Source organism: Trypanosoma rangeli, assembly GCF_003719475.1.
Source record: "Trypanosoma rangeli strain AM80 chromosome Unknown Tra_15.4_contig_00203, whole genome shotgun sequence".
Taxonomy (NCBI): domain Eukaryota; phylum Euglenozoa; class Kinetoplastea; order Trypanosomatida; family Trypanosomatidae; genus Trypanosoma; species Trypanosoma rangeli.
The window spans coordinates 1-19984 of NW_021705949.1; the positions used below are offsets into that span (position 1 = coordinate 1).

Here is a 19984-nt window from a genome sequence, read left to right on the forward strand (position 1 = left end):
AAGCTTCGGCATAGGAAACACAAAGACCCCATGCTCGTAATGCACTACGGCGTCTCATCCCTCTGTATCACTGACAGGCGCTGCTGGGTCCGTTGAATGAGAGAACCTGGCGGAGAAAAACGCCGCGGAACACTGGACCCCTCCTCAGGCGGTGACGCCGCTGGCCTCCCCGACGATGGTGTGGGAGCTTCACCGGATGCCGCGGCGGCAAGTTCCTTCTGGATGTACAGAAACTCGGCCACAAACTCCTGCGGAAGATGCAGCGCACCTGAGGCATGTGCTTGCAGGACGCGGCCAATTTTACGAAGCCCCACAGACAACGCTGTCGCACCGCTCCTCCGAGGAGGTGAACTGCGGGACACCAAGGAAACCTCCCGCTCCAGTTCGACGACGCGCCGATGCAGATGCCGAATGAGACGGCGCTGGGTGAGCACGTGGCTCATCAACTCCTCTCGCGTGGCACCGCGTAGCTTATCCTCCATCTCCCCCCTCTTCCTCCTCCCAACACGTCTGTGTGTCGCCCACGTCAACTCCCGGCAGGCCCACGAATGTCTGCGCGCCGAGGACGAGCACACCGCCCCCTAGCGCCTCCGCCCCCACGCAGCAGACAGCACAAACAGCATGGAAACGAGCGAGCAAGAAAAAAAAACGAGGGAAACACATAAAAAAAGTAGAAATTAGAAGCACAGAGGGCGGGTCGTGGGGGCATCGCGGCAGGCACACAAAGGCGCCCTCAACAGGCACACCCACCCAACACGCACACCGCAGGGAAGCCGACGTACACCACGCACAAAAGTGTGGCGGGCTCACAGTTTACTTCCCCTTCCACGACGTATGCCCCGCTCGTCCGCACACGCTCTTCCCTCACCAGTCCCACAAACCACAACAACGGCAGCACAACCACAGCGACGCCGCGGAACGGGCCCGCTGTGCCCGGCAACACGCCCCTCCACATCCCTTGAGAACAGGACCAGTGACTCCTGTTGCTGGACCGCATGCGTCGGGCAGCAAAGACAGTGGATGTGAAACGACTGCTACCATTTTTTTAATTTTTTCATATACAGGGCGCTGCCAGCACGGTCGCGTTAACTGACATAATCACAGCGATGGTTTCACTAGCCAATGCCGGAAGCGCTGCTTGAGAGATGCCGGTGTCTCCTCGTCATCCCCGCAAATGTTATCGATATTGCTTTTTTTTTGCGTTTCTGCAGTAAATTTCTGGAGGGCACACCTCTGTGCCCCCGTTAACTCGTCCCGCTTCGGAATAACCACCAGCAGGTGGACGTACAAATGACCTTGTGGACGCTGCTGCTGGTGCTGATTGCGGTTTTTCTCATGTGGCTCCCCCGAGACATCCCCCACCTCCACCTCGCCAGCGGTAACGGCATCGCTGACTCCGTCCAGACAGGCGCCATGACCTTCTATGGTCAGCCGCTCGCCATTTCGTGCACAGGGAGGGATGCGTAGTGGGTGTGCTCCACGCAAAGTTGGCACTGACACTATGCCGCCGAGAAGGGCTATCGAAAGTGGAATAGGCAGCACTATATGTAAATCAAGCCCGTCACGATGAAAGAGGCGGTGGTCCTGCACCAAAACCGTCACAAGGAGATCCCCCGCACTACCACCACGCACCCCATCGTGACCTTTTCCACGAAAGCGCCGCACCGTCATTGTTGTGGTGCCAGGACGCACGTCTATGGTGACCTTTACGGTGCGCCCCGTTAGAACACCGGCGCCGCCGCAAGCTCCACACTTCGGTTGCGGAGCAACACCTTCTCCACCACAGTACCCGCACGAACGCTCAATGTGATATGTGGCGCTTGGCAGATGCGCTGAGCCACGGCCGCGGCATTGCGGACACCTGCGCTGCTTCTTCAGAGTCTGCCGGCCGTCACCGCCGCACAAAGTACACGTGACATGCTTCTCATACACTATTGTCTTTGTGCAACCAAGTATGCTCTCATCGAAGGAGATGCGGAGCACGAAGTTAATACATTGCCCGTTTCGTGCAGTGCGGGATTCACAGGGATTATACGCCTTTGCATCCGCTGATGCGCTCGACACGCCTGTGGCGGACTGAAACGGGCCAGTAAAATCCCCAAAGGACCGCTGCACTGAAGACGAAGACAACGACGACGCCGGCGAGGAAAGCGTGTGATCAACGAAGTCAAAGTGTTGATGCTCAGGGTTAAAGTTAGCTGCAGTCTGCCCACCGTCGACGTGAACGTGAAGCATCGCGTCGGGTGAGGCGCAGTGGTGTGCAGAATAGCGTGCACGAAATTGATCGTCGGAAAGCAGCATGTACGCGCGCCGCAGCTTGGAGAGCGTTGCCGCCTCCCCCTTGTCGTGTTCTGGGTCTTTCAGTTTCATTGCCTCTCGCAGGTAGCCTTGACGAAGCTCGTCACGTGTCCGGCGAATGCGGTGTGCTTCACCTTCCTTTCCAAATCCAAGCAGCGCAAAGAGCGCCTCTGCCTCCTTGTCGTTGCCGCGCTGAATGACATTAAAGTGACGGCGCGGCACCGACTGCGCATGCAGCTGCAACAGCGGCCCCACGAACTGCCGCATTGCACTCCTCACCCGCCCCAGAGAGACAGAGAGAAAAGGAATAAAGAGCAAATTAAGGAAAAATAAAGGCAAAGTTCGCGAGATAAACAACGAGAATATTGCTGCGTATACACCTAAACAAGCACCGCCTGCCTGTGAAAACGCAGCACCGAGAGTGTTCATAGACACACATGCGTATCTGCGGGTGTCTCTGCTCTCTTTCTCTCATCCATCCCATCTCGCATGGACGTTTTTGGTTTTGGGTTTACGTCAACTCTTTATTTTTTTGTTCCGCGCCTTTCCTTCTCTCAGTTTCTTCCCCCCGCCCACACCTATCCGTAGATTCTTCTTTTTCGTCGTGCTTCCCACTTCATGACGGCTGCCGCCTCCCAACGCTTTAATACACACAGACACACAGACAGACAAACAGACATAGATAGATAGATAGAGAGTGAGAGCGCTGTTTCTGCCCATCGCACTCCAGCCTGCACGCCTTAGCCCTCCTCTTCCGTGTCATCTAAATCAAAGTCCATCTCGTCCCCTTCCCCATCCGCCAAGGCGTAGAAGTCGACGTTCTGGCCGTCGCCATCGTCGGTGTCAAAAAGATCCCAGTCGGTGTTCTTGAGGGCGCCCGCCCACAGCTGCCGGCCCGTTAGTTTTGTGCTCTTCTTTTCGTTAACACTCCGCGCCCGTTGCTTCTCCTCCATGTGTTTTTCACTCCATTCCGCAAACAGCTCGCACGTGACGGCGGTTCCGATGCGTAACGTGGGGTCCGGTGCCGCCGTAGATGCGCTGGCAGCGGCTTTTGCCAACACGTCTCCGCGTCGCTGCAGTTCCGCATTCTCTTCCCTCACCGCGTACTCTGTGAGGTATTCCTGGGCCCGCTGAAGGACGGAAATCACGCTATGCATACCGATATGTTCCGCGCAGAGATTCTCAATCTCTTTGGCAAGGGTTGTGATCTGCATGCGACGATGCTTGGCGTGGTGCTCCAGGCGTACGGTGGGGGCAGCCGTCTCTGGGTACCCCTCGGAGTCGTACACAATTGTCACGCGCAACTCGGGTGGGTCATCTGCGGTGGGAGCAAGCAGGACGGAGTACGTCGGTGGGTCCAAACTACTAAGTTCGTAGGTGTCGTACATGCCCTGCACCATGTCCATCTCCATGGACTGCATCTCGGTGGCCGGCATGATTTGGGTCCCGCAAACCGTTCCCCGTGGTACCGTCTTGCTCCTTTATGCCGCACGCGTCAGCTTGCCTCTCTGCGCTGTCGGTTCCCCTGCCAAAGGCCCCAAACACGAGGGTGTATGCCACGCCTAACGCAACCCAAACAACAGACGTGTGAATGTGCGCGCACGACGCTGCGGTGAATACGTCACTCCCTGCGCTTGTTCGTTTTTTTTTCTCCTTTGCAAATAGGTGGAGCAGAGATGCACTCCGGCACCCACACGGCCACCTATTCCTCGTGGTACGCAGAACTTCAGAAAACAACGAAGAGAGGAAAAAGTAAACTCGCGATCCACAAGGGGGACCTGGAGAGAAGAACATTCATGGCATATGCATACATTATCATCCGTCACATCGCTAGGAACCAGAGCGCGGGAGGGAGAGAAAACGGGTGGGAGACGCAGCAAAGCTACTAAAAGTAAGTAACAGAAGGGCAGTCACCTGCGTCCGTTGCAGCAGATGGATTTTTCCATCTGCCGCCACACCCATAGTGGTGACTCTCCTTCCACCTGCCTACTTCATCCTTGCGCGGCCCGTCAGCCAGGCTTCGTCCCACTTATCGCGTTCGTCCAGATAATGCTGAAAGCTTCCCTTCGTTGCTGTCACCTCGTACTTCAGCTTTGGGTTTCCTGCAGGAATCCATAACATCATGTTCGTCTCCTCGTTGCGTGCGTAGACCTTAAGCCCACCCTTGATGCTTGTCTCTTCCGTGTGGGCATCCATAACCGTCCCAATGAGTCGCACAGGACGCGGATTGTAGTCAAAGTTGCATGCTATGGGGGCACCAAGGATCTGCTCCTTTGTGTGCTTCCACGGTCGCATGCGCCCCTGCTTGATTGCCTCCATGGCCAGCGAGCGTTGAATACGGGCAATGGGAAGCCGTGAAAAGAAGGCGTTGGCCCGCGCGACAAAAAAGTGGCGGTGGGTGCGCTCACGCGTGTAGCCCATTCCACTCCAGATTGTGTGTGTTTGGAGTGATGGGGCCCTGCGGCTAACTACGGAGACCTGCACACACAAGCAAGGCATAGGCGCATGCGGCGAGAGAGTGGGGAGAAAAAAAGAGTGTGAGTGCGAAAGCGAGCGGAAGCCTGTAATCCCCACACGTAGCCGCCAGAGAGTCAGCACCCAGGGGCGCATACGAATTTATATTTGCCACACGCCAGGGGGAAAGTACAACGACAGGGCCATCAACTGCAACAGACACGGCAGCAAAAGCAAAAAAAACTAAACAACAGCCAACAACAACCACAGAGGAGGAACTTAAAGTGAGGTTTGCAAGAGGCAGAGAGGCACGCATGTACATAAAAGGATGGGATTTGTGCCTTTGTTGTTGTTGTTGTTGCAAAGCAGCGGGGACCGCTTCTAAAGACTTAACAGATAATACAGGGAAGGATACTGCAACAACAAAATTTGGAAGGATACTTCGCTATAGTTGAAACAAATGGGAAGCGGTGTAGCGTCCAGTCACGCGACGATCATGATCAAATTCCCCCTCCCACACATCACCGTTTGCAAATATCAGCTTTCCTTTGCCGTGCGCCGTGCCGTACTCCCAGGAGCCTTCATACGTGTAGTCGTCCCGCTGCACGTATTGCCCCTCCCCGTGAAAGACCCCCTTGTAAAACTGCCCAATGTACACACTGCCATTGGCAAAATTATATGTGCCACGACCCTGAAGCCGGCCATGCTGAAATTCTCCCACATACTCCTGACCCTCGGCGGCAAAGCGGTAGGTTCCAGTTCCATGTGGTTGATAGTTCTCCACCTGACCAACGTACACGTCGCCGTTTGCAAAGCGAATGCGGCAGCTTCCGGAGCCATTGGGAAATTTACACGACCGTGTTGCAACCTGCTGTCTTGGACCTCGGTGGCTCTTTTTGTCATCGCGTATCCACTCCACATGGTCGCCTGAGGCGAGCGTGATAGCGCCAGAGTCCACGATGGCCGCATTTTTCTTCACACGTCCCGCAAAAACGGTGTTGCAGTCAATTTCAGCAACAACGTTTCCGTCAAGCACACCCTCCTTGAACTCCCCTGTCCCCTTCAACCGTTTGGTGTGAAACGTCGCACGACCCTCAAGCTGATCACGCAGCCATGTCCCCTCCAGCGCAGCGTGCGGGAGCGAAAGGGCGCCGACGCCATGCCTCTTGTCGTTGCACCACTCTCCCTCGAAAAAGTACTTCTGCGTATTGTCGTAAAAAAACGTGCCTCGCCCCTGACGCTGCAAAAACGACGGCGGCTTGCGTCCCCCGCCTGTCACATCCCCCACATAAACGAGAGAGGGACCGTACGTAATGCGTTCACAGCGCCGTTGTTGTTGGTCTTTTTCCTGCCGCCTTCGCTGCGAAGGAGAAGCGCCAGCAGCCTTCTGACACATCCGCCTGTTGGGAACTTCGCCTCTCCTCAAGACGCCGCGATGGTTGCTCTTGTTATTGTTGCTGCTGTTGGAGGAGTCATCCTTGTCTGTGTCGCTCTCATCGAGCAGGCGAAGGTCGATGCGTCGCTCCTCCTTTGGTGGCGCCGTGGGGCTTTGGGTCACGGTCCCCAGCAAAGACTCCGCGATGGCCTCCTCGAACGACGCCAAACGCCGACGCTCAGCCTGAGCCTGTTGCACCAGCCGCGACTTGGTTTCAAAAAAGTTATCTAACTCTCCCGCCAGCTCCTGCTGCATTGCCTCCTCCTCGACCTTCACAAGCAGTTCACGTTGCCGCTCGAGAGCCCGCTTCTGCAGCTCCAGACGCTGTTGCTCAAGCTGCCTCCGCTCCGTCGCCAGTCGCGTGCGTTCCTCCTCCTCACGCTGCTGCGCCTCCTGCAGACGAGCGACACGTTCAAGTGCAAAACGCTCCTGTTGCAGTGTCATCTCCCTCTCCTGCTGTAGCTTCTCATGAGCCTCAAGAAAGAGGCGCCGCTTTTCATCATAAATATCGCGTTCAAGCAATGAATACGTCCGTTGACGGGAGGGAGCCTTTTCTACGTTTTGAAAGTCTTCTATGGGCTGTACACCTCTAGACATCTCCATCTCTCTCGGCGCCGTCGCATGGTATGAACTCTGTGAAGATATTTTACCACCCAACAAAGACGCTCGCTGCGCGGTTGCTGCTGCTGGGGGGAGGCCAGACAAAGAAGGAGACTCGTGATGCACGCGTTTTTCTACGTCATCTCTCTGGGCTGAGACAACCGGCGCATCGCCGCCCTGTTGCTGTTGTTGTTGTTGCTGCGCCCGTTTGGCGCGCCACACTGCCAGTCTCTCACGCACGTGTACCGTGTTGTTATTCTCGTTATTGATTTCATCAGAAACAGGGCCAGCGGGCGCCGTTGTTGGCACCGTCTCTGCCGTCCGTTGCGCCTGAGCCTCCCTCACCGCCTTCTCAATACTCTGTCGCATGACGGCGCGACGACCCGCAGCGTCCCCCTGGCTCGCCTCATCTCTGGATCCAAATGCCACGTGCTTCCGCATTGTTGCAGCTGATTCGACGGAGCCGATAGCCTGCATAACTTCCTCCGCGCCATCAGCTGCCTCCGCGCCGTCCCCTGCAAGGCGCGGTAGCACCCACAGCGACCTCCCGCTCGCGTGGTTGTGGAAAAACACCGTGTCGTTGTGATCCCGCGACACACAGTAGCTCCACACGTGCTGCGGTGGCGGGTCCGGCAGCATCGCCTCAGGGGCGTACAAATCACGCGAGCCCCGCGTAAAGTGTCGATAATACGTCGTGTGCCCCACAAGAATCACCTCCGGCACGGTTGTCGACATCGCCGCTGGCGCATCCCCCATCCCCTCCCGCAGACTACCGCCAAGTCCGCAGCTGCCCTCGCCGCCCAGTGGGGGGCCAAGACGGAAAGCCAAAGCTGCCCCAGCAAAGAATAAAAGGAAGACGCACACAAATGAGCGGCAGCGATAGACAAGCAAGCAGACGGAAGAACTGCCATGAGTCCACACAGTCGGGGGAAGGAGTGGGAAATTCAACTACCAACAACAGTAACAAATCAAAGACTCCTCCCCATAACACGTAGGAGCTCAGTATCAACCCACCAGTGAACCACACTAAAGACACCCATATATATATATATATATTGAAACACTACCACCACCACAACTCACATGGGTCCATGGCGCTTTGAGGCCCAGCGCACCACCTTTGTCCCGAGAAGTTTGCGGTACGTGCTCGGGAAGTCAGGGGTACCGGATTTAATGTCCATCTTCGCAAACATGCCGGAAAACTTCCGCACGAAGCGTTCACGCTCCAGTGCGCGTGCTGCCTCCGGCTGCTCCATCTTAAACTTCGCCAAACGCTCATAGTACAACGCCTGCTGAGAGAGCTGCTTCTTTTCGTTATCCTGCAAAGGCCTCGTGTAGGAAAGACCTAGGTCACGGGCGACTTCAGAACGGGAACGGCCTGTTTCAACGCAGCCGTTGAGTCCCCGCGGATCAAGCACGTCTGCAAGGTTCGTGGAGATGGCTAAGCCCGCATTCCAGTCATAATTCCAGTAGGTACCTTGCCGGTAGGTAACCAAGTTAGACGGCTGCAAAACATCCTGCACATCATGATCACGAATAATCTCCCAATACTTCTTAAAGTCCACTTTACGTAGTTTGCGAAGTGCATGGTTTAGTTTTTTTTCCGTGCTCGCTAGCACAGCCTTGATAATGTTATTATGTGGATTCGTCAGCAAGTGGTTTCGCAGAATGCGACACTTGAGGGCACGCTTCACAGCCAACACAGCAGGACTTGTCGTGTCGAAGTCGTGTTCTGCGTACCGCTCCATGTACATGGCCTCCTGCGCAAACTGTTTTTCCTGAACCGACATCATTTCCTTGGAAAGGGCTTTCTTCATGTCTTCTCCGTAGCCCTCCAACATCTCCTCCGGGATGCTAAACCGATTCTCGTACGCGTGTCGTCGTGTCGGGTATTTTTTGTACCAAAATGGAAACCCCTTCGGCTGGCCATCAAGCTGTCGCAGCGCACCCGCTAGAAGGGGATGCTCCCGCTCAAACTTTATCTTTCGCGTCTCTGGAATATTCACCCCGTACAACATCTGTTCCTGCCGCTTCTTCTGCACCGGGGTGAGATCTGTGAAGACGGCGCCGTGGAGGTTCTTCAGCGCACGCCTCTGCGGCATCGTCGGCGTCGGCGGCTCTGGGTTCATGCGCCACGGGTACCAGAGCCAGATGGTGGGGTGCTCCATTTCGTCAATGGCCTTCTTTAGGGCACTGTGGCTGCGGCGGCGCAGCTTGCCGCGTCCTTTAACCACCTCCCCATCGGCGGTCTCAATGGCAACCTTCTCTGCCTTCTTGAAGTTTTGGGTCTTCACAAAACTCGTCTTCAGATCTGGCGCCTTTGACTTGCGGCGGTACGTCCGCAGCAGGAAAGCGGTGCGCACAAACATCGCGGCTCAGCCCCTCTGTTGCCTTCTACGGCAGTCACTTCTTACTCTCGCACCCTTCGCTATCCCCCCTGATCCGTGCGGCCACCGTCGTGCTGCGTGAATGCGTGTAAGTAAAGCCAAGCCAACAACAGCGCAGTGGCGTAGCTGTCCTTTCCTACCGTTGCTTCCACTCACATGCGAAGAGAAAAAAAAAGGGAATATAAAAATAGCGTGGGGAGCGAGGCTGCCGCCTGCTGTGGATTTGTGATATCCCCAGTTGTCGCACCCGAAGTGGGCACACACGGCGGCAGCTACAGCGAGAGATGGCAAAAAAAAAAAACACAACATACGGGCCCGCAATGACAAATACCACGTGAGCAGCATAAACACACACAAAAAAACAAGGAGGGGGGGGGGAGATGTCCCCCCCCCGGGCACAGCAGGAACAGACGAACAAGAAAAGAGATGACAATCAGGAGGACTGAATGCAGGCAACGATTGAGCAGTGGTGTTTATTGGTAGTTGTTACACTCCCCTCCCTTTTTCTCGCAGCGCCGTGGAGCTCACATCCACGCGGAAGTCACCTTGTTGAATGGGAATGAACATGGACCGTAGTTCCGCTGGCACATCAATGGATGCTAAGTCCTCCCACACTGCGTCACCCTTCCCTGAAGCACGACCAGCCACCACAAAGTAGCAGCCCTGCATCCGAATAGTTTGCATGGCGTGCAGCATGGCCTCCGTTGAATTGTTGTAATACTTTGGGTCAATAATACGCTTCATGGTGTCTATACCCACGATAAATCCATAACCCGGAAACAACATGGCCTTCTCGATGAAGAGGCGGGCCCGTGTCACAGCCACCCGCGCCCCATGCTCCCTAAATTGTTGTACCCGCTTCTCAATCTCCACCTCCGACTCTACGACGCCCTTGTCTGCGTTGTCCACCGAGATCTCATACGTCACCCGGACGCTACGGGGTTCGGGCTTGTTGCATAATGTAGGCGAGGTGGGGCTCTTCGCACTGTTTAGTGGCTCCACCATCCCCGCCACCGTTCGCGCCGCCGTTCGCGCCAGCTCTGTATGCCCCCAATGCAACGGATGAAATGAACCTGGAAACAACAACTGTCGCACTGAGGTTTCGGATGTTGCCGCGACAGAGGCCTCCGCCACGTAGGGCATAAGCCCCGCGCGCACCTCCCCGTGCTTGTTGAAGACAACAAACGCCGTCTCCCCTTGAAAAAAACACCGCAGCGGAAAGGCAGGCACCGTATAGCACTGCCGTGCCGGCTCCACCTCAAGAGGTATCTCGAAGGGGACCTTGGCACACTCGGCCAGGGCCTTCAGCAGTAGTAACGCCACCTGCCCCTCCTGCTCGGCGCGTGGGAGATGCCTCGGTAGCTCCATGGCAAACTCCACCACATGCCGTTGGCACCACACCGCAACAAACGCGCAGTCCTTACCGCGCCTGATGCGATTGGTCTGCACAGCGGCCGTGGAGCCGATGCCCACAATCGTTTCATCGTCCCCGCCACTGTAATCTACCGCGCGGTGATACGCGTGTTGGGCCAGCTGGCGCGCCACCGGCGCCGCAACCAACCTTGACGGCCGATCATCCAACATGCGAAAGGTAGTGATAGCAGCGTAAGGCACACGGGCCTCCAGAAGCGTCTGCGAGCACCCCGCGACGCCGGTGAGTTGGGCGATAGCTGAACTCCCCGCGCCCGCGACGTACAAGACGCACCGCACGGGTGAGGCGTGGATGGCCTCAATGAGACCCTGCAAAAGACTCACCATACTGCCGCCCGCACAGGCACAAAGAGATAAGAAGAAAAGAGGCTAGAAAGCATGCAGACAAAAACAAAAACCAAGAGGCGGGCAGCATCGTGAAGGAGGCACACACACACACACACACCCTCCGACCACTCCCTGCCGCAGGTGTTACCCTGGACGCTGCGTCCAAGGGGCCTGAGGGAATCACAAAAGAAACACAACAAGGATGATGGGGGGCGACGCAGCGGCAAGCCAAACCCACCACCCATCGCCCGCCGTTTTTCTCATGTATTCAGCTTTACTCGAAATGTGTGTTCAGGTGAAACGCAGCCGAGGTTAACGACACCCAAAGCGACAGAGAGCGCAAGAAAAAAAATGTGTCTGTGCCTGTGTGTGGGGTAGGGGGGGGGGGGGGGGGTAGACACGTTATGCTGAGCTTACATCACACGCATTGATTGGCACCCATTTTTTTTTTTACTTTTTGTGTTTTGTCTTAAATTCCCCCAGACCTTTTTTGCCCTTGTTCCATGCACGCACGCACAGAAGCAGAGAAGCATCCCACACTCCCGGAATCGCTCAGTTCGTACTGTGCTCAGCGGGGAAGGCACGCCTCGTGTACAGGACCTTCATATCCACTCCAGCCATGCGGCACTGGGGGCACTGAAACGGTGTCCCCGTCGCATCCGGCCGCGGGAGCATCAGCGGCGAAAAACAATTCGCACAGACACACTGAGGCAACGGCACAGTGCGACCTTTATCCGCTGTTGTCTGCAATCGCTGCACCGGCGGCCGATTTATCATCGCTAACGCACCTAAGAGACGTCGTGTCAATGCCGAGGGGGAGCCAAGCAACATCAGCAAGAAGAGGAACAACAAAGACAATAAATACATCGTCGTGAGAGTCAAGCAGGGAAGGGATGCATGTGGGTGGGAAGGCGAATGTCTGTCTGCAAGGGGAAACACGTGGATACGGTGTGCCTCCTTAGAGTAAGAGAACAGCAGTAACAACAGTAACAGCACGCCGAAATACACGCCATGCAAACGCAACGCCGCACTGAAGACTGCCACCTCAGCTGCACCTGCCCACACCTCTCCTTTTGAGAGCGTGTTTTTTTTCTTTTTATTCTTCTTCCCTCCTCATCCCCGGAATACTTCGGGGATGCATGGAAAGCACACACACACACACACACTAAAAGCAAAACAAAAGATCACAGGGGCCAAGACAACGCAAGCTGAAAATCCTGAAATAGTGTCACCCCGCTTCCTTCATTCTCTCCTAAATTGTGTCGTACGTAGTGGGCTGTGTGCGCAGCTTGTAAAACACGGTGGACGATCCCGTGCGATGCACGCAGTGAGTACACATGAGCTGCGAGGACGGGCTAAGAGCCACAACACGGGTACAGTTGGCACATGTATACAGCGTCATGCTCTCTTGCGCGGCTGCCGTGGAACCATCAAGACCAACTCCTTCTGATGGTGCCTTGACGTCTTTGTATTCCTCCTTCACTGCAAAGGAGAGCATGGAGGCGACCCGCTGGTGCACGTACGGCTGCCCTCACCCACTCCTGCCACGGCGGCCTTTCTCGAGAGATGCTTACAACACACACATATATACACACAAGAAACAAAGTAAAAATAGATGAAGAAACGACAACAACAAAAAAAAATATGCAGTAAATCAACACCAAATAAATACACACATATATGGACCACATCACACTCGCATACACGCAAAAACACTTTGAAAACTGCTCAGTATCACTCCCCTTGGATGTTCGCCACCGCAGTGTATACCAAATCACCATCATACGTGAGCACCGTTGTTGTTGTTGGTTTCCTTACGGGTTTGCCTCCCGCAGGAAGAGAGGCGTCTCAGCACGGCTCTGAGGTGCGAGCAGGTGAGTCCGGTCGGGAAGGTTGCTGCGGCCTCCTCCTACTCTTATGCTTTCCTGGAAGGCGCATGTGAGATTCCAAGGCAGGCCACACCTCCACCTTCTTCGTCACCATCGTGTCATACAGCTGGCGGGCGTAGTCGTGCAGTCGCTCCGTAAGAAGTCCCTTCAGTAGCAAATTAAGCGTTTTGGTGTCACCCTTCACACGACGTCGCTGCATGTCGGCGAGGATGGCGGTGGTTCGGCACCAAAGGCCTGAACGTTCACATGCGAGAAGGAGAAGCGAATACGTCTCTGCATTCGGCCGCACAGAGCACGACTGTGTCGCATCAAACGCAGAAAAGCATGCCTGCGGTTGTGGAGAAAGAAGAAGTACTTCTATGGTGGCATTAAGAAGCTGGACGTCCAAGGGAACGTGCTCAATGCGAGCCAACAGCGCAAGCGCCTCCTCCACTAATCCATTCTGACAGAGCCCTTTCAGAAGCGCTGTCGCCATAGTGGCGTCCACGGCAACGTGCAGACTCACCACAGCATCCTTGAAGCGTACCACGGCAAAGGACATAGCGTTATGAAGACTGCAGATGGCAAAAAACGCAGCATACGTCGTGCGAGTTGGCAGCACAACATACTTGTCAGCGTCTAGGAGCAAACGATTGGAGAAGTGAAAGACACGACTGTCTGGTGAACTCGCAGCTGCCAACGTCGTCATGAGACATTCAAGAACCAGCGGTGTGGGAGCAACGTGCGTCTGACGGGCGTGAAAGTATAGTCGCTTCATGGCAGGCAAAAATGGCACCGCATCGACTGCTGCTACGGAATCAACACGACTTCCCCCAGCAGTAGTAGATGACGTCAACTGCGGCACCTGTGCATGTCCTGCAAGGCGTTCCTCCACGCTGCATTGGGCCCACAATGCAATGATGGCCTCAACATTGCGGGACGAGACGGCAAACTGCTGGAGGTAAAAATCATACAGCAAACGCTCCACCTCCCCTGCCTTTTGGAGCGACGGCATTGGGGAGGACATCACCTCGCACAACTGGCGTTCCTTGCGCAGGTTTAACTCCGCGTGTGCATTCAATAAAAACTTGGGCTCCGCCACACGTTGCATGCTGAGTTCGCCCACATGCCCACGATGGGCGTAACGTTCCTTGTGCGATGGCACATACTCCTCCGCAAAGGGGGCGGCAATGCACGAAACCGTCTCTCCGTCCGCATCCAAGTGCAGCTCCGCAGGGGCCAGACCACCCGGTGGTGCATGTAAGTAGTCGGCACTCGCCTTGTACTGTGCTTCCGCTTCCGCCATCAAAAGCCGTGCGTCAGGGGTGAGACCGTGGTCGTACAAGCCCCGTTCCTCGTCTTTCACAGCAAAACGGTACGGTGTGCGGGGAAGACTTGTTTCGCCTGCCCCCCCAATGCGGTCTACGGGTGGCAGCAAGGCGCAGCGGTGCTGCATGCTACTCGCATGGCCAGAGCTCCGGATGCCGGCAAGTGCGTCAAAGAAGAGGCGCCCACAGGCAGAGGGGCCCGCACGGCGCATCTTTGCAGGCACGACGTGTACTCCACAGCCCTGCAAAAAGTCGTTCTCAATGTCTTCTTCTTCTTTTCTTCTTCCCCAAACGCCAACTAAAGCAAAGAGAATATCGCCCCGGCACCCCTCCTTCTCCACAGACACACACACACACCGGCGTCATTATGGGAAGGCGAGAGAGTGAGAAAAAACAAACAAACAACAACAACAACAGAAACAATAATGATAATAACAATAACACAATCACTGCATCACCATCAACAGTGGTGAGTCAACGTCACTGCCGGGGGTATTCATGCAGAAGCCCGCCCCCGCAAACACACATTTATGCGAATACGCAGACGGGATCGACTGGATGTGGTGTGTTGTCGCATGTGTGTCAAGCAGACGGAAGATAGACGAAATAAGCATGAAAAAAAAAGGAGTAACAACAACAACAACAGAGTCGCCGTCCATCAAGCCTCCTCCGCCGCAGAGAGTCTCACGGCAACCTCGTGTATGGCTGCCTGTATGCACTCCGCCGTCATTCCCACTTCCTCAAAGGTTGACAAAAAGGCACCCGCCTCGACTTTCATTGCAGCCGACTGCAGTAAATGAAATAGCACCGCTGCATCCAGTTCCCTTACCTCGTTTAACACGAGAACCCCCTCCATTTGCTGGAGGAGCGCCGCCGAGGTGGAGCGCCGTGAGGTCGCAGTCTCAGTGAAACTCTTCAATAGTTCCCTCGGTACCTGCACCTCCTCGCTCGATGTCACCAAATCGGGGTTCCGCAGGGAACGTGCGGTGTGCAGCAGCTCTATTGGGACGCTAGGGCACACCCCAGGCATGTGCTGCTTGACCCCACTGAGAATGTAAAAGCGCGAGAGAGTCACAGACTCCTTAAAGCGCAAATACTGCCTCTGGGGGGTGGGCAAAATTGTCAGAATGTTGTTGAGTTCCCGATGATTGGGGGAACACCTTAGCACGAGATCCCCCACAGCATTGGCACTTCGGCCGTACAACATGATCGGAAGCAGCATCGCCACAAAGACCTCGTTGATCTCCGTGAAGGTTGCACACGGTTTGATGAGTGAAACGGAAGCGGTAGAAGATGCTGCGATGGCGCGGCTGTGAGGACGTCCTGCAGCAGAAGACTCCGCCCCTGCGCGGAGGCAATCGTCGTTACGCAGCAGCAGTACGGCGTCGGCGTTCTCCTGGAGCGCATGCAGCGTAAGGGCAGCATTTAGGCCCTGGGTGGAGAGTTCCCCACTGGCCTGTGGAGCCACTGTGACGCTGACGAGGTACGATGCACGCCGCTTATCCATCATCATCCCGTCCAATCCGTCACGCCGCATCATCGCAGCCTCTTCGCACTCATCCACCGTGTGTTCGTCGTCCCGGGGCTCAATAAAGTAGTAGCGAATTTTCTCCAGCAGCCGAGTAGCCATGCCACTGCCTGTTCCACCCACAAGGCTGTGCAGTACAATAATCGCCTCAAACTCTACCGCGTCGACTGTTCGACGCGTCTCGGCGTAAATGGCGCGAAGGGCATCCCGCACAACACAACCGTCTCGCCGCCGTTGGTCCTTGGCCACCTGAAACGGGCGTGCTACCGCTGCGTTTTCCGCGGCCCGATGACCCAAGCGGTTGTTGACGCCGTAGTAACCGAGCGCCCAGTGGTTACCGCAGCCTGAGTCGCCATATATGACATTTTCCACACGAAAAATGTCCTTGTGCCGCGCGTACACCGTAGTGACTACTTTGGGCTCGGAGTCCACCAGTACGCAGCGCGCCCTGCGATCACACGTGAAAAAAGGCGACGGCACCGCACCCGAGCTTGTCGTCAGTTTAAGCTGACGCCAAAGTTCATCGCCCAGCTGGTTGCCGCACTGCCCTACCTGCACCACCACCACCGCCATATCTCTTTCGCGCAGCCTCGCGCTTGCCGCTTTTTGGGTTCCGCGTGAGAAATGAGTAAAGACGGGTGGAGGTGGCGTGTTTCGGTCAAATCAAAGCGAGAGGAAGAAGGAACTGGTGAGGAAACAAATCCCAAAGTGCGACGCACGGAGAGAGACACAGGCACAAACAGACAAACAAAATCTCCCTTCAGCAGATGAGTAACCATAACAGCGAAAGCAACAACACAGAGGACAAACACAACAATAACACCTTTCCCTCTCTCCCTCTCTCTATGAGTCTTACTGTTTGCGGCTCGTTATTGCTTTGGGATTTGTCATGTCTACCCGCTTCTCAACGCTCCCTCCTCAGCTCCCAGTCGACACACACACACACACACTAACTGGACTTCCAGCTACGGTGAAAAAAGGCTGTGGTGCTTAACACACCCATCTTCACCAGGACGCCACGCAGCCTCCACAACAACCATTGCAGAATGTAGGCAATAGAGAAATACTGCACCCAGGCCCACTTTAGGGCCTCCTGAGTTGACGGAACGTACTTTACCTCCGCATGTTGAATGCGTATCCTAATGCGCCACGTGAAATCATCCAAGGCATCTAAATCTTCACCAATCGCACGGCAGTAGTTATCATCGCGCAACAGGGCAAGTCCACCGGCGGACTCCACGTGGGGTTTAAACTGCACGGACTGATTCCGCATGGTGTATTGACCGGCAAACAGAGGCACGTTAAGCAGTTCATCTATGTCCGTCACGTTGTCGAAGGGGCTATCGATGTATGTCCGCGTGTAGTGTACATTTGGGGAGACGATAAGGGGCTCTGTGGAATGAAATAGAAGGTCGCCCTCTGTAATGGCGGCAAGTGGCCCCCCTCCCCCTCTAGGCACCCAAGTGGGACCTTCAAAGCTGAGTAGCGCCGCTGTCCGCATCTTAAGCTTCAGCAGGTAGTGATCGACCTCGTAGAAAAACTCGGGAAGGAAATCCACCCTAAAAACAGCGTCCTTCAATTTAGACGGTGATGTGCCCTCCGCCCCCCCGTTATTCAGCGCATTAATGGGTAAACTGAGAACCATCGTCACGACGTCCACACGACCATCGCCGTCATGATCGTCTTCGTAGATGGAGAAAAATGGAAGCACCGCCAACGCCGGCTGGTCTTCAATAAATTCCTCATTGAAGGTGTTGGAGCAGGTCCAAAGCTTTTCCTGCCCCCCAACGGTGGTGTAGCGCAGGACGCAGCGGTCAGTAAAATGAACCCGCGGCCTCTGCGTAAAGTCGCCGTGCAACGGCCAAAAGTTCCCCATTGCGAGTCCAATAAACACCGGCGCCACCAGAATAATGAGGAGGCAGAGCAGGTAGAATAGCCACGAGCCCAAACCGCGGGGCACGTAGCGAACTTTGTAATGCTCGTGAAACAAGACGAGCATTGTGGGAATAATAATAATAAAAGCTCTCTGCCTACCCACAGCCGCGGACGCCTTGTTGCTTCTTCCTTCCCAGCCGAGAAATGAGAGGGAAAGCGGCTTGCAAACTCGCTCCGGGATGCGGTATCCGCCACCCCGTGTGCACTAAACAGCAGCAGCACCACCACCAAAAAAAACACGTGCACCCACATCGAATTCATAGCCACAACGGGGACGAAAAGACACAGACACACAGACGCAAATATTGAAGACAAACTGAAACCAACAGTATTCATTCAAGACGATATAACCACCTCCACACCACGATCGCATCACGCTACGCTGATGCTACTGATGAAGGTCCGTGCCAAATCCAACTCCGTTTGCGTTCGCTCCGTCGTCCACCCCAATTCACGCCGCATCACCTCTGCAATAACAGGAAGAGCTGCCAACGCTTCAACAGGGCTGCTGTAAGCGGTGCGTCTCCGCCGTGCAACCACATCCAACACACGCACCGCGTACTCATCACGCACAATCCTTTGCAGGCGTGCCACTGGGGAGATATCATCGCTACCAGCATCGCCTGACTGCGCCCCAACGAGAGCTAGACGTTTCGTTTGGCACGGCCGCAGCAGCCTCGTTTCCGTTGCTGTAAATGCCCCGCTGTCATGCAGTAGTCGATGAACCACTTTTTCCGCAGTGTCTCTAGCAAACCCTAATGTTCCCCCCGTATACATGCACCACATTTGGATACTGCTTCCCCGCGCTGATGTGGCAGTTCTCCATAAATACCTCCCCCGCCCACGGAACAGACGAGGGAGGGGCAAGAACGGGTACAATCGAAGAGAGACACGACAAGACACGGTCCGCATCTATGTTGACACCGGAGAGTTGTAAGGCGTGGCAGAGATGCCGCCGTTGGCTATTGTACACACGATGCACATCGTACCCTCTATTACTCGCCGTGTCAACCAGTGTCAGCACCGTCGTTGGGGCCACCGCATAACTTTTGCTGGGAAGCCGGGGAAGGGACGATATACTTGGGCCAATTAATATACAGTCATCACCTCAAACCACGGCAGCAGCATCACTGAGGCGAAGCTGTAGGAGGTCGGTGAGAGCAAACATTGCGTCGGCGTCACAGCGAGAATGCATGTTTTTCGTCTTCATGGGGTGTACGGCGCTGTGAGGCAGGACAAAGTAGGATTTCACTTGATGCCGCGCCACCACACTCGGCACTGCATCCGTCGTGTGGGTTGGCATCAGCTGCTTCACCTCATCAACCCACGACCCGGCGCAATTCACGATGTTGCGCGTGTAAACGGTGAGTCCCCGTGAAGTTGACGCACCCACGCCCTTTGGCGCACTCACATCGTTCACAACAACGGCAAAGTTTGCATGACCCTTCACCCTGGGCGTTGCTTCCACCTCTGCGATGCTCATCACAGAGGCGTAGTTGAGTACCACCGCACCTAGCGCCTCCACTGTGCGAGCAAGCGCAACAGATGCGGCGTTGCCGTCCAGCAAGGTATCTTGTAAGAGAACGCCGCCTTGCACTTCGTTTTCGGTTTCGTGGCCCTCCGTCCGCAAGGCGTCACCGCGCACAAAGTGGAATGGCTTCCAGACACCCAAAAACGGGCTGAACAACATCGCTATGACAGCCGCCGTTGTCAACTCCATCAGTTCCAAGCTGTGCGACGAGGGAATAAGGGTAGAGACACCACTCTGAACGAGCCCCAGCGCTACGTTCGACCATACCGTCAAGGCACGCCATACCTCCACACCCCGGCGGAGCCAATAATAAATCACGTTGTCGCAGCGCTCGCTGAAAGTACGGAAAGGCACCGGGGATAAGTGGGGGCAACGTTCCAGTGCAGCCGGCGCCAAAGTCATCAGCATCCACCAATGCGACGCGCAGGCCACGCTGGGCAGCATCCACAGCAGTGTACAACCCTGTCGCGCCGCCGCCAACGATAAGGACATCAAATGGTTCATCCTTAGCACTACTCGCAAGCAGTCCAAGCTTCGCAGCGTGAGGTAATGAGTGTTTCATTGTTGCATCCACAGGCAACGATGAAACAGCGCTGCGGCGCAGCTGCCAGCGGTGATACAACGCCCATCTGGAAACAAACGCGACCCCCACAGCAACTACTCGTACAACAAACCGTCTAGGGTGCCGGCCCATCCGCAAGTGCCTCCTTTTTCATCCGTACATGCATACACGGCAAACATGAGCACTCCATGTCCACAGAGGTGTGCGACTAAACATACACATACATACACACATACACAGATAGGGGGGGGGGGGGGGGGGGGCAAGATAGGAGAGAGAGAGAGAGAGGAGGACGTAGAG

The 19984-nt window shown here is 55.5% G+C and overlaps 13 protein-coding genes and 2 pseudogenes across 13 annotated transcripts, besides 13 other annotated features; all 15 read right to left on the reverse strand.

Annotated features, from left to right (window-relative positions):
• Positions 1–44: 44 nt before the first annotated feature.
• Positions 45–482, reverse strand: TraAM80_05900 (uncharacterized protein; the record flags this gene model as incomplete). The annotated part of the gene is made up of 1 exon (XM_029382762.1): positions 45–482. The coding sequence occupies one exon, from the start codon at positions 480–482 to the stop codon at positions 45–47; it is 438 nt and encodes a 145-aa protein (XP_029237344.1).
• Positions 483–1098: 616 nt separating this feature from the next.
• On the reverse strand, positions 1099–2565 carry TraAM80_05901 (putative chaperone DNAJ protein; the record flags this gene model as incomplete). Its single annotated transcript, XM_029382763.1, has 1 exon — positions 1099–2565. One exon carries the CDS (start codon positions 2563–2565, stop codon positions 1099–1101), a length of 1467 nt encoding a protein of 488 aa, XP_029237345.1.
• A 381-nt stretch (positions 2566–2946) lies between these two features.
• Positions 2947–3002: a microsatellite.
• A 36-nt stretch (positions 3003–3038) lies between these two features.
• TraAM80_05902 (RWD domain containing 1) lies at positions 3039–3734 on the reverse strand (the record flags this gene model as incomplete). The annotated part of the gene is made up of 1 exon (XM_029382764.1): positions 3039–3734. One exon carries the CDS (start codon positions 3732–3734, stop codon positions 3039–3041), a length of 696 nt encoding a protein of 231 aa, XP_029237346.1.
• Positions 3735–4284: 550 nt separating this feature from the next.
• Positions 4285–4719, reverse strand: TraAM80_05903 (uncharacterized protein; the record flags this gene model as incomplete). The annotated part of the gene is made up of 1 exon (XM_029382765.1): positions 4285–4719. One exon carries the CDS (start codon positions 4717–4719, stop codon positions 4285–4287), a length of 435 nt encoding a protein of 144 aa, XP_029237347.1.
• A 224-nt stretch (positions 4720–4943) lies between these two features.
• Positions 4944–5021: a microsatellite.
• Positions 5022–5095: 74 nt separating this feature from the next.
• Positions 5096–5113: a microsatellite.
• Positions 5114–5197: 84 nt separating this feature from the next.
• Positions 5198–7543, reverse strand: TraAM80_05904 (MORN repeat-containing protein; the record flags this gene model as incomplete). The annotated part of the gene is made up of 1 exon (XM_029382766.1): positions 5198–7543. The coding sequence occupies one exon, from the start codon at positions 7541–7543 to the stop codon at positions 5198–5200; it is 2346 nt and encodes a 781-aa protein (XP_029237348.1).
• Positions 7544–7825: 282 nt separating this feature from the next.
• Positions 7826–7843: a microsatellite.
• A 23-nt stretch (positions 7844–7866) lies between these two features.
• On the reverse strand, positions 7867–9156 carry TraAM80_05905 (uncharacterized protein; the record flags this gene model as incomplete). Its single annotated transcript, XM_029382767.1, has 1 exon — positions 7867–9156. One exon carries the CDS (start codon positions 9154–9156, stop codon positions 7867–7869), a length of 1290 nt encoding a protein of 429 aa, XP_029237349.1.
• A 179-nt stretch (positions 9157–9335) lies between these two features.
• TraAM80_05906 (hypothetical protein) lies at positions 9336–9607 on the reverse strand (annotated as a pseudogene).
• A 53-nt stretch (positions 9608–9660) lies between these two features.
• Positions 9661–10932, reverse strand: TraAM80_05907 (nucleotidyl transferase domain-containing protein; the record flags this gene model as incomplete). The annotated part of the gene is made up of 1 exon (XM_029382768.1): positions 9661–10932. One exon carries the CDS (start codon positions 10930–10932, stop codon positions 9661–9663), a length of 1272 nt encoding a protein of 423 aa, XP_029237350.1.
• A 99-nt stretch (positions 10933–11031) lies between these two features.
• Positions 11032–11050: a microsatellite.
• Positions 11051–11303: 253 nt separating this feature from the next.
• Positions 11304–11326: a microsatellite.
• Positions 11327–11484: 158 nt separating this feature from the next.
• Positions 11485–11799, reverse strand: TraAM80_05908 (uncharacterized protein; the record flags this gene model as incomplete). Its single annotated transcript, XM_029382769.1, has 1 exon — positions 11485–11799. One exon carries the CDS (start codon positions 11797–11799, stop codon positions 11485–11487), a length of 315 nt encoding a protein of 104 aa, XP_029237351.1.
• A 280-nt stretch (positions 11800–12079) lies between these two features.
• Positions 12080–12098: a microsatellite.
• An 88-nt stretch (positions 12099–12186) lies between these two features.
• On the reverse strand, positions 12187–12464 carry TraAM80_05909 (hypothetical protein; annotated as a pseudogene).
• A 316-nt stretch (positions 12465–12780) lies between these two features.
• Positions 12781–14340, reverse strand: TraAM80_05910 (uncharacterized protein; the record flags this gene model as incomplete). Its single annotated transcript, XM_029382770.1, has 1 exon — positions 12781–14340. One exon carries the CDS (start codon positions 14338–14340, stop codon positions 12781–12783), a length of 1560 nt encoding a protein of 519 aa, XP_029237352.1.
• A 52-nt stretch (positions 14341–14392) lies between these two features.
• Positions 14393–14414: a microsatellite.
• Positions 14415–14466: 52 nt separating this feature from the next.
• Positions 14467–14485: a microsatellite.
• Positions 14486–14517: 32 nt separating this feature from the next.
• Positions 14518–14594: a microsatellite.
• Positions 14595–14786: 192 nt separating this feature from the next.
• On the reverse strand, positions 14787–16229 carry TraAM80_05911 (putative zeta tubulin; the record flags this gene model as incomplete). Its single annotated transcript, XM_029382771.1, has 1 exon — positions 14787–16229. One exon carries the CDS (start codon positions 16227–16229, stop codon positions 14787–14789), a length of 1443 nt encoding a protein of 480 aa, XP_029237353.1.
• A 376-nt stretch (positions 16230–16605) lies between these two features.
• TraAM80_05912 (uncharacterized protein) lies at positions 16606–17655 on the reverse strand (the record flags this gene model as incomplete). Its single annotated transcript, XM_029382772.1, has 1 exon — positions 16606–17655. One exon carries the CDS (start codon positions 17653–17655, stop codon positions 16606–16608), a length of 1050 nt encoding a protein of 349 aa, XP_029237354.1.
• Positions 17656–17963: 308 nt separating this feature from the next.
• TraAM80_05913 (glycerol-3-phosphate dehydrogenase (FAD-dependent)) lies at positions 17964–18368 on the reverse strand (the record flags this gene model as incomplete). Its single annotated transcript, XM_029382773.1, has 1 exon — positions 17964–18368. The coding sequence occupies one exon, from the start codon at positions 18366–18368 to the stop codon at positions 17964–17966; it is 405 nt and encodes a 134-aa protein (XP_029237355.1).
• A 331-nt stretch (positions 18369–18699) lies between these two features.
• On the reverse strand, positions 18700–19614 carry TraAM80_05914 (glycerol-3-phosphate dehydrogenase (FAD-dependent); the record flags this gene model as incomplete). The annotated part of the gene is made up of 1 exon (XM_029382774.1): positions 18700–19614. One exon carries the CDS (start codon positions 19612–19614, stop codon positions 18700–18702), a length of 915 nt encoding a protein of 304 aa, XP_029237356.1.
• A 282-nt stretch (positions 19615–19896) lies between these two features.
• Positions 19897–19927: a microsatellite.
• Positions 19928–19947: a microsatellite.
• A 2-nt stretch (positions 19948–19949) lies between these two features.
• Positions 19950–19975: a microsatellite.
• The last annotated feature ends 9 nt before the right edge of the window (positions 19976–19984 follow it).